At 36.6% G+C, this 14,859-nt stretch overlaps 1 protein-coding gene across 1 annotated transcript in view; it reads right to left on the minus strand.

The window, feature by feature from the left end:
• Positions 1 to 1,577: 1,577 nt before the first annotated feature.
• PIK3C3 (phosphatidylinositol 3-kinase catalytic subunit type 3) overlaps positions 1,578 to 14,859 on the minus strand; it is a 138,226-nt gene continuing 124,944 nt past the window's right edge. Inside the window, exons 24-25 of the mRNA XM_008691401.2 lie at positions 11,857 to 11,982; positions 1,578 to 2,401 (exon numbers count right to left, since the gene is read on the minus strand). Coding sequence (XP_008689623.2) covers positions 2,387 to 2,401; positions 11,857 to 11,982 — 141 coding nt within the window. The 3' untranslated portion in view covers positions 1,578 to 2,386. The remainder of the gene's footprint in view (positions 2,402 to 11,856; positions 11,983 to 14,859) is intronic.

Below are 14,859 nucleotides of genomic sequence, written 5' to 3' on the forward strand. Positions count from 1 at the left end.
AAAGAGGTTGCTTTGAGCAATAGAAATTGAGACTGATAAATCACTTTTCTTTCTAATGTAGGCTCACCACCCACAGCCAAAATGCTCTCAGCAAAACCATGGCCAGTCAATCTTCAAAGACACTTTCCTCACCCAATACCCATCTTCCTCCTTAGCAAGCTTTGTCTCCCTCATAATTCTTACCAAGTTTGCACTGAATACAAGGTTATGTGTGATCAACTCTCCTTAATAATTGTCAGTGTTAGCCCTTATAGAATTTCATATTAGTCCAAAATAATTCATAGAAACCTACTATAAACTATAGACAGACTACTATCTATGCAAAGTGCAGTGGAGTTTACAAAGATGAGTAAGAGGATAGTTTTTGCCTTACACTTACCTCAAACAGGTCAACAGATTAAGGCCCGAGGGTCAAATCTGACCAGGCCTGTTCGCTTACATGTTGTCTCTGGGTGCTTTTTTTCTCTGACAGCAGAGTTGAACTGTTTGTTGTGATGAAGATTATATGCTTTCCAACGGTTAACATATTTACTATCTTGTCCCTTTACAGAAAAGGTTTGCCAAACCTCTGAAATGGGAGATGCAAGTATAACAAAAATACCCCTTTATTAAATGCCATTTAAAAAACTATAAATAAAGAATTGTAAGAGGGGCTCCTGGCAGATGTAGTTGGTCGTCGGAGCCTTGGTTTCGGCTCAGGTCGTGATCTCAGGGTACTGAAATCGAGCCCCGCGTCAGGCTCCGCACTCAGCATGGAGTCTGCTTGGGACTCTCTCTCCCTCTCTCTCTGCATCTCCCTCCTCGCACACATGCATGCGCTGTTTCTCTCTCTCAAATAAAAACAAATCTTAAAAAAAAAAAAAAGAATTGAAAGAGTTCAGAAGGTTGGCCACTTTCAACAGGGGCATTTAGAGAAAATTCTTCAGAGCCAACAGAAATAGGACACAAAGAATGAGAATGCAGATGGGTTCAGAACTTCTCCGCAACAGAAAGTGATATAAACATGTCAAGCACAGAAAAAGCAAGATAGAGGATGGAGCTTCCAGCTCATTTGGGCATCGACTCTCTTATGATGATTTGCAGAGATCTTTTCATCTTTTCTGGTTTTCAAACCAGCATGTATGTTTTACACAAACCACCATGTGCCTCTAGGTCGTCTCCTAATTATGTGCTTGCTATCCAGCTGGTAACCCCACTGTAAAGGGGCAAACTCCCAGATGCAAGGATGTGGTGACAAACAAACATTGTAATTAATGGCATTGTCTGGAACTGTGCCTCAATTTAACTTTCTAATCTTTTCTGTCATTGGATATTTAATATTTATTCAGCACTGAAAGAACGAGATAGTGTTTTTCTTCCAAAACAAAGTCACATGACTATGCCACACATTAATTTGCAAAGGTTATTATCGTGTTGCTCTTCTATTTTCGTATGTGCCCTTTTCCCAAAGTTCCATGAGGCAAAGAGGCGAGATGGATTAGCAGGACTTGAAAGACAAGAAATCATTTTGCTTAAATCAGAAAGGATATATTACATTAACAGGTCCAGTAGAGCTATTTCAAAAACCTTTTGAAAAGTAAGTTTGCATCAGAAATGTATTTATTGAAGAAAGACAATTTATGCTTACATGTATATGTAAAAATATCTTGGGCTCAACACTAAAAGCTGCTGTCATTATGACCCTTTGGCCAGTAATTCAGATGGCTACATTTGCATATTCTGCTTTATGTACTTACAAGGTAGGAGAACTGTGAACTAACCATAGTTTTCAAATAAGATATATATTTAAAAGTGAGAGAAAATGACATCTTATTTGAAGTGTATGTAATTGTTGAACTGTAAAAGAATGAGCCACAATATGCAAAACTTTAAATATTACAGCTTGGGCAAAAACAAACATGAGTTGGGGGAGAAAGAGAGGGAAAGGGGGTAGGGAGAGACAAACCAAAAAAGCCCTTCTTGACTGAGACAATCCAAATTCGTAACTACTGTCCTGATGTGAAGAGATGATTAAAAAAAAAAAAAAAACCCAGGACATTTCAAACCCAAAAACTAAAATGTTTTACTTATTTCAACATAAAATTCTTCCAGAGCTCTCATAATACGTACATGATCCTGGAACAAATTTCTCAATTCTTAACTTATTAACAATGTGTACATTTGAAAATAAATATATACAATATTCCAAAACAAACCCTTCAAGACCATATTTGAGCAATGACATCCAAAGAAACAGAATTCAGGCACCATGTAACATTTAGGATATACGGTATCTTGAAGATCACAAACGTTCTCTTCCTTGTCACTTTGAAGTCTTCCTTTTAGAGGGGTTGCTTCTAAAGTAGTTTTCTTACAGAGCCAAACATCCTGATGTGCAAATCCAGTTTCATTTTCTCCAGTACTACAAAAATCAAAAACAGATAAACAAGTAGAAAGTAATTAACTTCAATTTCACAAAGAAAGACAAACAACAGAGTCTACAGTTTTAAAAAATGCTTAGTTCTTGGCATGACATTTTTAGAGACTGAAAAGCTGTAGCTTATTCCACAGAGAGCACCCACTTCATTCCAGAACTGATCTGGAATCAAATCAAAGACAGTGGTCCCTAAAAGAACAAGGAAGTCCAGTCAGGAGTTGTGTGGGGGCCAACACATTAACAATGTTTGATATTAAAATATCAAGTAGAAATTAAAAAAAAAAACAACCAATGCTTTTAGTACCTGTTTTGTGCTAGGAACCCTCACAGTTACCTCAGATATTGCTTGTAAAGAGGTCTGTGACACTGCACCTCTCTTCATTATCTCTCAAAATTAGCATTCAGTGAAATTCAGAGAATGCTACCCATTACTTCTGAGAACTAGCCAATACAAAAATCATCTGCAACAGTTAATGGTTGTCTTTAACGTGTACAGATGCTGCCAGTCATCACTTTCTCAGTACGGACAACTCTGATTGTCCGGGTGAACATAACTGAACCGTCCATAACTCATGTGCCATCTTGTTCAATAAAATATATGCTGGCAATATCTCGGAGGAAATACGAATGCTGGACATGGGCAACATAATTTTGTTTCTGTGAACTTCACCTCATTATTACTCTAAGAAAAAAACATGAAGGGGGAAAAAAACTCACGGACAAATACTTGTGGGTGTGTGTGTGCATTCATGTATATGTGTAAAAATGTAAAAGATGTTGACTGATTTTAATCTGATACAATTTAAAGTGGTGATTCTAACAAGAATATGGTAAGATTCAACTTTAATGCTTTTAAGAAAAAGGTAATTTCTGATTTAAGAAGCGGTTTAAATATCTTCTAGGAGATAATATCAGAGAAAATAAAAATAAACTTCTCAAATGGTCCTTGGCAATTATATAAAATCACATACGTTTATTTGGTGCCTACTATGTGCCAGGAATGGCTCAGGTTCTGTGAGAGTCCCCATATTACTTAAGACCAAAAAAGCTGGAAGACAAAATACTCATATACAGGGTCACCACTCATACACACACAAGCACATCCAAAAGTTGGGCAATGGGTGAGGAACTCATTCCAGGCAAAGAGCAAAGGTGGACTGTTTGTGGGGCTTGAGGGGGAATACTGGGTATGAGGTAAACCAGCAGAGCTACAAAGAAGGCTCTTTTTGAAGGCTAGAGGAAGATGATTAAAATTGAAAATGTGGGTTAGAGCCAAACTGTGGAGGGTCCTCACAGACATGCTGGGAAGTCTAAATATCCTGAAAACAGTGAAAAACCACACATGTGGATACTTATGTCTGTATGTGTGGGAGAAACACTGCTACTGAACAGACGGTCTCTGATAGATCGCCTAAATACTTCAGAGCGTCTCTGTCTGTGGGGAAAAAAATCAGTAATACTATGCTGCAGAGTCAGTCCCAAAATGTTCAACTCCCTGTACATCTGATGAATTTATATAAAATGGTCTGATACAACAGCGGGTCAGGAAAACAACAGTATCACAACTAACCTTCCTAAAAGCAGTTAATGAAGCAAACAGACAAATCTTACTGTAGATTATACTCAAGTGTTTGAAAACTCACCCCACAGAAGACAAGGAAATTAAATTTCTACAGATAAAAAATAAACTGCAGGGCATTTTAGCTGAAAATTATAGGGCATTCTGCTGACTGCTGCTATTACAGTAATTACTCTTAAGACTTTAAAACATTTGTAATGTCGCAAGAGCCTGTATGATGTTTTTAAACATGGTGGGCTCTAACGGCTACTCGCACAGCAGCGCTGACTGCAGAGCGACCGGAGAGCACGTGGGCGTCACTAAAATTCACGACTGGCTTGTGGCCAACGTGCAAAATAAATGTTATCCCACATTTATCATAATTATCTGGGATTAACTGTTCCCAGTGACTCCTTTTTATATCACACTCTCTTGGCTGTTTGAACAGCTGATTTTTTTTTTCTCTTGAAGGGCAGATGAAACATTAAAGAGAAAAAAGTTAAAAGATCATTTTTTTTTAATTTACAAGTATATTTTTTAAAACTTGCTACTCACAACAAAACCCACTCATCTCTAATAAATTAAAGCTTAAATATATATATCAAGAAAAACATGATTTAGAAACTACTGTCTATTTCTACAACTTAGGGTCTGGGTTTGAATCTGGGCTTCTTCCCCCTATTAACCCTGAGACCATGAGTTATTTAATCTCAGCCTTGGTTTTCTCTTCTGTAAAACAGGCCTAGTACACACCCACTTCACAGGTGTGAGGATTAAACAAGGTGATACAGAAAAAGCTCTTTATGTAATTTCTGACACATCTATGTGTTCAATAAGCTGTAATTGTTACTATTATTGTTGTTTCTTTGTTGTTGTTGATTTTTATTCCTCCCAGGATAATTCAGATAAATTAGGAATAGATTGGGGACACAATACAATACAAAATACTAGTATTATGATATTTATTTAAGCCACTGGTCTGGGAATCATCTACATCTTTAGAAAATTATTTACTAAATTAAAAGAAAAAGCTTGTTTTTAAGAAAAAGTTCTTTTTGGCTAAAGATTTCAATACTTTTTAGTTTTGTTCAATTAATTATTTTATACTGCTGTTCTTTATTCCTAATGGTAAAAGAAGGTCCATGTGACTTCAACTCAGAAATGATGCTCTATCCTCTTCTCCTAGGGCATCTTTTGCATCTATGCGCTCTCAAGTAGAGCAGTTACAGTGCAAACATCCCACACGAGGTTTAGGTGTTAGTGTCAGCACATAATGGTAAAACAGGAGCACAAATAAAATTACTCAAAAAAAGCCAGAAGGCAACACATTACATATAGTCATCTCTCCACAAGTTGAGAACAGGGAGCTTTTCCCTTAATACTGATGCAAAAAAACCTTATTTTTTTGAGCAGCAGATGGGCCAGATGGATGGCCTGCACTTAGAAGCCCCGCTGTACAAAAGAATGAGACTCCTCAATAACTGGAATCACATGCAGCACGGCAAGATGTCATGTCATGGGAGACACCTGGGACTGCCACATCCCTGAAGGAGCTCCTCTCACACTGATTAGGACATACACTGTTCAGGAAAAACATCAGGCAGAATAACAACATCGTTTTTCTCCTTTCATTGTTTTTTGTTTTCTTTTTTAAATCACCATAAGTATATATAGTTGTAACTCTTCAGTTAAAGCCACATAATGTATGACTACACTTCATGTGCCCCTCTGCTAGGACCTGTGCTTTCCCCCTTGGACACCACGGGGGCTAATTAAGGATTCTTGTTTTCAGTATCTTGAGCTGGAACTTAGGTAAACTTTCTGAATGCCATCTGTTCTTATTGTTTTACTCTCAGTCTACAAAAAATACATCTCTAACCCTAGTTAATCTACCAAAATTCAGTTAATTAGATTAATACGTACTAAGATGAATGGAAACCACACCTCACTCTCCAGCTCTCTATCATCAATCAGTGGAGAGAGAAACAGACAGGAGAAAGCAGACACAGGGCAGAAGCAGGCTGTTGTGTGAGAGATTACCATCTAAAGGCTAGTTTTAGAGCAGTAAGTGACCCAAACTAAATGACCTCTACCTTCCTGTGCAGACAAGACTAAAAAACCCTTTAAAGATCATTTCAGTGGGGACAAGAGTTCTGATGATGCAATCTCAAAGACAATGACCTAAATAAAAGTGTTTTTCAGTGGAAAATTTGTATCACTAATAGGTGGGTGTTGCTAGGCAACGAATATTGCAGTGTTTAATCTCTACCCTTCCTAGGGAATGGTATGATGGAAGAAAATAAGCCTTTTCAGCATTGCAACATAATAGTTGTATGTGGCAATTTTGTAGTCTTCTTTTAGACTATAATTTCTTTTATGCTGAAACAACTATAATTTTTGTTAACATGTATCAATCAGTTTACCTCCATTTTTAGAAAATTGTCCTATAATCCACAGTGATTAATAGGAATGCACTAAAATTAGACTAAATCAATTAGCAGTATACATCCTTATAATAAATGCTATGAGTGACCAAGAAAACAGATGTTGGTCATCCGGATTTGCACATGCATGTCTAAGTAGTACTTAGAAAATACACAGTCACTACTTAGAAAATATATAGCATTTATAAGTATGAGTTTCAAAGTGAAAATAAACTTCAGAGATTAGTTAAGAAATAGCTATGCTTCAGGGTACCTTGATGACTCAGTCAGTTCAATCGTCCTATTCTTGATTTTGACTCAGGTCATGATCTCAGGGTCCTGGGATCCAGCCCCGCATTGGGCTCTGTGCTCAGCCCAGAGTCTGTTTGTCCCTCTCCCTCTGTCCCTTCCCCCATGCTCACTTGCTCACTATCTCTAAAATAAAAAGAACAAAATCTTAAAAAAAAAAGAAAGAACTATGCTTCTGTAATTTCATAATTTGAAAAGACCTATGTGAAGTTAAAACCATATTTAGTATCTCTTGTAACCTTCAATAACTAAACAAATTCCAATGAAATTAAACATCCTTGGGTTACTCTCATTTTGATATTGTTTCAGTTGCGCAAGAGTATAGGCACAGGTGATGAGTATAGGCAGAGGCGACATATTTAAGGAAACCAAAGATGAGACAGCATGAGCATTTCAATTCATTTCTTAGGATGTAGAATATGGTGGGAGAGTCTGGTAAAGACTTGAATTTGATAAGCTAGGAAACAACATTTTATGTGGCTCAGCCCTCTCATCTTTAAAAGGGGAGAATGTTAAAACTCACTTTCGTGGTTATAGTAAGGATTATATAATGTTAAAAAATAGTGAAGCACTGTATGAAATACAAAGTTCAAATAAATAAGGTTATTGCTGTCCCAGACATGATTATCTCTCATTATAAAATGTAGCACTGAGATATGTTCTAAATATTTTGTCTACATAAATATTCATGCTGTATTAAGCCTCCACTATTCCCTGTCTAGGATGATGCTGGTGGTCTTTACATTGCTGGAATCATCCAGATATTTGCTCTAAATTCATATGCATGTTGCTATGGCCTTGATTTCCTTTTTTTCTTTTTTTTTTTTTAAAGGCAAAAGTCTGAAATTTTTGACCAAATCAGGATGAGAATCTAGGGTTTCTGATTTTTCTTTTTTTTTTTTTTGGAAATTGTGCCTTTTATTTTAAGATTTTATTTATTTATTTGATAGAGAGACAGAGAGAGAGCACAAGCAGGGGGAGCAGCAGGCAGAGGGAGAGGCAGAAGCAGGCTCCCTGCTGAGCAAGGAGCCTGATGCGTGACTCAATCCCAGGACCCTGGGATCATGACCTGAGCTAAAGGCAGATGCCTAACCAACTGAGCCACCCAGGCACCCCTTTACGTAATAATACTTTTTTGTTATCAAGAATCTATCCTAGTCCAAGAAAGTTTGTAACAACAAAGGCCAAAGTAATTTAAAATAACTATTTATCGAGAATTTCTACATCGTATCTACCATTTTACCGAAGAACTAAAAAATAGAAACCTCAGAAAGACTTAATATTTCTTTCTAAGAAATATAATCCTCTGTTAGTTCATGCGTATATATGATCTTTCCCAAGTCTAAGTTAAGAGTACATCCACCTCTATTACATACAATTTATTGGCCATATTCATATTTTCTCTGTGAATAGAAAAGGTATATGCGTTAACTCTTCATTCTGAACAATCTTCATAATTGAACCATAAGTGCTGGGGGTTTCATTTACTTTTAATCTTTGCAATAGTCAATATAAGGTTTATACAGGGAAAGCAATTAACCTTTGTGTATCTCTGACAATAGATTAAATTTATATTAGTTTTTATCTCAATACCAATTATAGATGTGGCAACTGAGGCCCAGAGACATTGGTAAAAAAAGGTCCCTCTGTTACTACCTCCCCCAAATAAGAATGTGGTCCCTTTTTTATCTGGCCTTTTCTCTCCTTTATTTTTAATACAGGGAATTAAGAAAAATAGTCCCTCTGGGGCACCTGGGTGGCTCAGTTGGTTAAGCATCCGACTCTTGATTCTGGCTCAGGTCATGGTCTTGAGGTCATGAGATCAAGCCCCACATCGGGCTCCCTGTTCAGCAGGGAGTCTGCTTTAGATTCTCTCTCTCTTCCTCTCCCTCTGCCCCTCCCCTCCCAGCCCCAGGCACGCTCTCTCTGTAAAATAAATAAAATTTTAAAACAAAACAAAAAAAAAAAAAGAAAGAAAGAAAAGAAAAGAAAAATAGTCCTTTTTTTTTTTTTTTTAAAGATTTTATTTTATTTGACAGAGATAGAGACAGCCAGCGAGAGAGGGAACACAAGCAGGGGGAGTGGGAGAGGAAGAAGGAGAGGAGCCTGATGTGGGGCTCGATCCCAGAACGCCAGGATTACGCCCTGAGCTGAAGGCAGACGCTTAACTGCTGTGCCAAGAAAAATAGTCCTTTTATTCTTAGGTTCAGTGAGCAATGCAGAATAGACATCTTATGTAAATTCCAACACAATTTCAAAACTAAAGTATAACACTGGTTCAGGGGTGCCTGGGTGGCTCAGTTGGTTAGTTAAGCATCTGCCTTCAGCTCAGATCATGACCTCAGAGACCTGGGATCAAGCCCCATGTCAGGCTCCCCACTCAGCGGAGACTCTGCTTCTCCCTCTCCTCCTCCCCATGCTTGTGCTCTCTCTCTCACTCACTTTCTCACTCTCAAATAAGTAAATAAAATCTTAAATAAATAAAGTATACCACAAGTTCATTTACAGAACTTGAAAGCTCAAACTTTAAGCTAGAGTATATAAGATAAGCGGCAGTTAAGTCTTCAAAGATGCCACATTTAATCCCTCTCCTCCAGAGTACACATTATCTCTTCTCCCTGAGAGCCGGGGCCGGCCTTCTGATTTGCTCTAAGAGGCCTGCTGCCCCTGTTTTCGTATTTCTTGGGGGGCAGCCCTCACCATGCAGGAGAACAGCAGCCTAGCTAGAGTACAGAATGGCGAGAGAAGCGGAGACAGGCCATCTGGAGGAGCAAAGTGAAGATGTGTGAAACCTTTTGGACCCTTCAGACAAACCCAATCACCAGCTAAACACAGCTGAATGAGTGAACCCACCTGACATAACAGGAAACAAAAAAGCCATGTGGCTGGGCTCTGGCTGAAATCCTGACTGGAGAATCATAAGAAGTAATAAATCATTATTGTTTTTTAAGCTAGTGAGTTCAGGTTTGTTAAACAGCTACAGACAATCTGAAATGAGGTGATCAGGCAGCAGCATTAATTTGAAGTGTGGAGTTTTAGCTCTATTATATATGGTAAATGCCCAAGAAACTAAAGGAGAAAACTGAGAAACTTGAAGTATGCAAGAAGGAAAACTCCTGCAAGAGAAATTTTTCAGCTCTAGATAAGGATAGGGCAAAATGAAATATAAATAACCAACTCTGAAGGAAATGCAAAGACACAGAAGTTAAAAATTTCTAACCTCAAGCATGTTACAACTATTTGAGTTTTAAATAAGAAAAAAAAAGGGTGTACATACAAAAAGGGAGAGAGAAAGTAACTGGATTATGAGGGCTGTGCCAGGGAAAGTTTCAGTTACTCATAAAATAGTGGTAAGCAAGACACTGACAAGAGAACGAGTTGCAAAAATACTGGATATGGGAGTCAAAAAATTTGGGTTCAAGTCTTGGTTCAGTCCCTTGTTAGTCAATGAAGTTAGTGGAAGTCATTATCCCATTCTGGGCTTCTATACCCTATTGCTCCAAAATATCCGGCTATGCTATATGGAGATTCAGATCTACCATTAGCTAGACAAATCACGTACCATCTGAATCACAGTTTATTCTCTTGAGAAGTGACTGGTTAGGATTAAAAAGAGTTGGTCCTTGTGATAAACTATGACCCAAATTGGTGTTCTGGGAAAAGAAACTTTTTGTTAAGCAAAAAAAGAGGATAAGGTAACATTTACCAGAAGAAACTCCTTTATGTTCCTTGGATATTTTTTAAGTAGATAAGGCACTGTGCTAATAGGTGAGAAATAGATATAGCCCCATCTTCAAGAAGTTTGTATTTTAGTAGTTATAAGACAAGTATCCAAGTATCTATAAAAGAAAGCAAAATATAAGTGCAACTCATAATAAAAGTAAAAGTACTATAAATATCCAGAGGAAGATCAATCAAAGTGGCATTATGAATAGATCTCGGAGGACAGCTTGGATTTGGTAAGCAGAAGTTTACCAAAGATTTATTGTTAAGAAGATGGATGTTCTATGCTGAAGAAATGGCAGCTGCAAAGTAATCACTAAGACAGAAAAGAACAAAATATTCAGAGAGAGTGTTAGGGAAACACCTTGGAAAGCAGCTTGGAATTCAATATTCCGGAAGGCTTTGAGCTGCCAGAGAGTGGACTTCACTGTTAGGCAATGGGAAAACATTGTGCACACTGAAATTAAAAAAAAAAAAAAAAAAAGACAAGGGAAAACATTATTTTGTGAAAATATATCTGGGATATTTAGAAGGATAAAAAAATGCTTAGAGAAAAAAAAAGACTAAAACAGAAGAATTATAAAGGGTTTTAGTTATCCAAGATATCTTAAAGAACAAAAAATAGATTAAAATGTTAGTAGTCAGAAAATGATAGAAAAGGATAAAGAAATGGTTCAACTAAAAAGAAAACAAGAAACCAGTTAAACTGACAAGGCTTGGTGACAGTGGTACTAGGTGAGAGAGAAGACAAAGCAGACAGGCTTTGAGCTTGGGTGATTAGTAAAATTATTAACAGAATATGCAAAGTCAGGAAGGAGTAAGCAAGGAGAAGAGTGTGAGCGTGTGGGAGGAAAGAGGCCTAATTTTTCTGTTTGCTCACCATTTTCATAAGCATCCTCATTATGAAATTCATAATGAAACCCGTTTTAAGCCTGAGGTTTACCATCATAGGCTAGTGTGAAAAGGTCTCCCTCAGACATTTGCATGCAAGATTCTACTAACAGTAAGTCTACAGACAGACCTTTTCAGTGTGTGGTATGCACTGCTTTTCTCAGCTTCTAAACTCCTTTCCTAGCACTTCACCATTTGTCAAAATCCAACAAGTGCTCAAGTCTCACTTGCTAAGGCCTCGGTTAGACCCAAGATCATTCTCAAGAAAGATTTACAATCACCACTGACCACAAAGGACAAATATACCTATGCTGATATTCCACAATTTAGTTAATGACTATGAAAATTTAACTGGGATGTTTTAGAGTTAATAACGTATGCAACACATTCACATCAGCTGACTGATGTCAAAAAGGCTTGACAAAGAAAACACAGAAAAGACATCATTAGCAGGAGAAAAGCATGGCTCTCCAAGGACTCTGGGGTAGGACACCGAGAAGCTGAGAGATCAATTGCACTGCCTTCAGAGCACTTACCTGGGCAAACTTGTGAATCTGCTCTACCACTGCAGCAAAGAGAGCATGGACACTTTCGTCGATCAGACTCTGCATGTAATGCACCGCCTCTTCATCAGACAGGTCCAGTCGGAATTTATCCTGAACCTATAAGGTCAGCGTAGGTTAGTCTTTTGAATGAAAAAAAAAAAAAGGACTCAATTTGAAGAGACAGCATCAGACTGATATAGATGTTGTTACAATATATTATGACCTATTTTTATGACAAAGAAGTGATTCATAACTTACAAGAAGTTCTGAATATTATTACTGTTTTGAGTGAAGTTTATTGTTTTTGCTATATGCTCTTCACCCTTTCCTTGTTGTTTGTGAAGTATTTTTTTAAGAAAAAATAAACAGTAAATATGATTCTGCTAGGTGCTGCAAATATAAAAAAATAAACATAAATTGTTCTTTCAACTCAAAAGTGTGCTTTATTTTTTTGCATTTCTTTTTTTTCTAAAGTTTTATTTATTTAAGTAATCTCTACAACCCACATGGGGCTCAAACCAACCAAGATCAAGAGTTGTACACTCTTCTGACTGAGCCAGCCAGGCGTCCCATTTTTTTGCATTTCAAAGCTAGAACTACTGCATAAAATTTAAAGTGTGGCATATTTATTAATAATCTCCTTCACTTTATCCCTGTTACTTATTATTAAATGGATATACCAAGGTGAGATTATAGTAATATTCTCCCACACCGTTTCAATGCCTATACAAGAACAGGAACTATATCAATCACTGGCAAAATTAAGATCTTCCAAAATGTCTCCTTTCCTACAGCAATTCCTTATACTTCTGCCAAGAACTATTTCAATTGCTTTGCAGTTTCCAAAGAGAGAGGAATTTTCCTTTATTTTGTATTTAAAGTTACAGCTGATTCCCAATAACAAGAACTAGAATTTTTACTAAAATAACTAGAAAAATTAGTAGACATATATGAGAATGGTTCCTAAAAAATAAAAGCCAGTGTTACTGAATGACTACTCTGTGCAAAACACTTTACACATGCAGTATTTCACCTGACTGAGGCAGACAGTATCTCCACCCCTCTAAGATGCAGAAACAGAGGCAAAGAGAATTTCTGAAGTGAACCAACCCAGAGACCCTTAACTGATGGCAAGGGTCTCATGTTTCCAATTTCATGCTACTACACATAACCATTATAACTCTACTCCTTTCTCCTCTTATAAGTGACCCAAATATACTTTTGAAAAAGCAGGCAACAAGAAAATGTTTCTAAGCAAATAAAAAGTGGTCACACTTAGTATTTCCTTTTAAGTAGAGAATTTAACTGCTAGGAAACTAAGAAGGACACAGTAGGACAACCCACGGCCTGGATCCGCACTTATCTCTTTACTAGACTGGAGGTATGCCAAATGATCCAATAACTCTGCAGCTTCAGGCTGGGGCAGTAAAAGAGAGGTGGATGTAAAGAGTGAAGGACAGTTCGGTGGAGGGACATCTAAAGGAATATCTTGAATGAACTGCTCTCCCATTTCTAAATCCCAATTAATGGCATATCTGTTCCTTGGGTTTAATCCTTTATTTTCTTTGACTTAAAAAGATGTCTGATGGGTCTGGAACTATGTTTAAGGACATCAAAAAACTATAGGGCAGGAGAATCAAAATTTTGGCCTAATTTTATCAAAACTTACATGCTTGTATAAGTGTTGCAACACAGACTATATGTATTTGGCATAGAAGGTAGATGTTATTTACCAAATATGAAAAAATCATCCTCAACTGCATATAAATGGCTGATTTGGCCTCACATATACTGACTAGGCTACTTGTTATTGTCCCATAGGTCCTTAAGGTTCTAATACTTTTCTTCAAGGTACATTCTCTCTGCTCTTCAGGTTAGAGGTTTAAGCTCTACCCATGCGTGTGCATGAAAAGACACACATAGTCTCTGACATTCCAATTAGTACTAAATATTAAATTTTGTCTTATTAGCATTTTGATGTACGCTCTTCTTGATTCCACATTCTCAGGTGTGTACAGCTATTCCCCACAGAAAACCCTGCAACACATTTCTAGACTAAACTATGCTGTCTTTCCTAAGGAGCACAGTGATTTCATTTATACCTAATCTTTACCCTTTGTCTTTCAAAGCTCAAAATACATCATTACAAGACTAATTTAACATTCATTAATAAAGAAGACTTTTGCTTAAAATAATTTAGTGTTTAGCATCTCTGAAATAAGACTAACTTTCATTAAAATAATAAAAGCAGACATTCCCTATTAAATATTTTTAATTCAAATTAATTAGAATTTTAAAAAGTTTTTCCTTGTACTCATTTCATAATAATTTAATCACAGAAGTGATTACAATGAAGGAAAAATTTTCACTCATTAGAGTGAAAGGAAGAGTTTTAATGTAAACATTATTTCCTTGCTGAGTTCATTTGATTATCTGAGCTGCATTAGAATAAAAAAAATTCCCCTACTTGAATAAAAACCAGAATTTAAAATAAAGAATAATTAAAAAGAGAAATTATAAAAATTGAACTCCCATCCAACTACTGCTAAAAGACAATCAATGCTATAATTGTTTGTAATAAGACACAGGATTAGTAAAGAAAAATAAAACCTACGTTACCAAAATTCAATGTGAGTGGATGTTACAGCTTGTATGGTTTTGCTTTTTTTTTTTGCTTTTTTTAGATTTTTTTAAGGTAACATATAATGCACTGTTTCATGGGTACAGGTCTGTGATTCATCAGTCTTACACAACACACAGCACTCACCACAACACATACCCTCCCCAATGTCCATTACCCAGCCACCCCTTCCCTCCCACAGCTTTTGTTTTAATAAACAAACCTTGTAGGCACCAAAAGTAATTTAATTTTACAGGTCATTTGAAATCGATTTTCAGACAATTTGTAGCTGTTTATAATTATATATATATATATATATATAAAATTTTATATGTTATGTATATATTTATATATATTTACATATAAATATATTT

Source organism: Ursus maritimus, unplaced genomic scaffold (assembly GCF_017311325.1).
Source record: "Ursus maritimus isolate PB19 unplaced genomic scaffold, ASM1731132v1 scaffold_18, whole genome shotgun sequence".
In the NCBI taxonomy this organism is placed as follows: domain Eukaryota; kingdom Metazoa; phylum Chordata; class Mammalia; order Carnivora; family Ursidae; genus Ursus; species Ursus maritimus.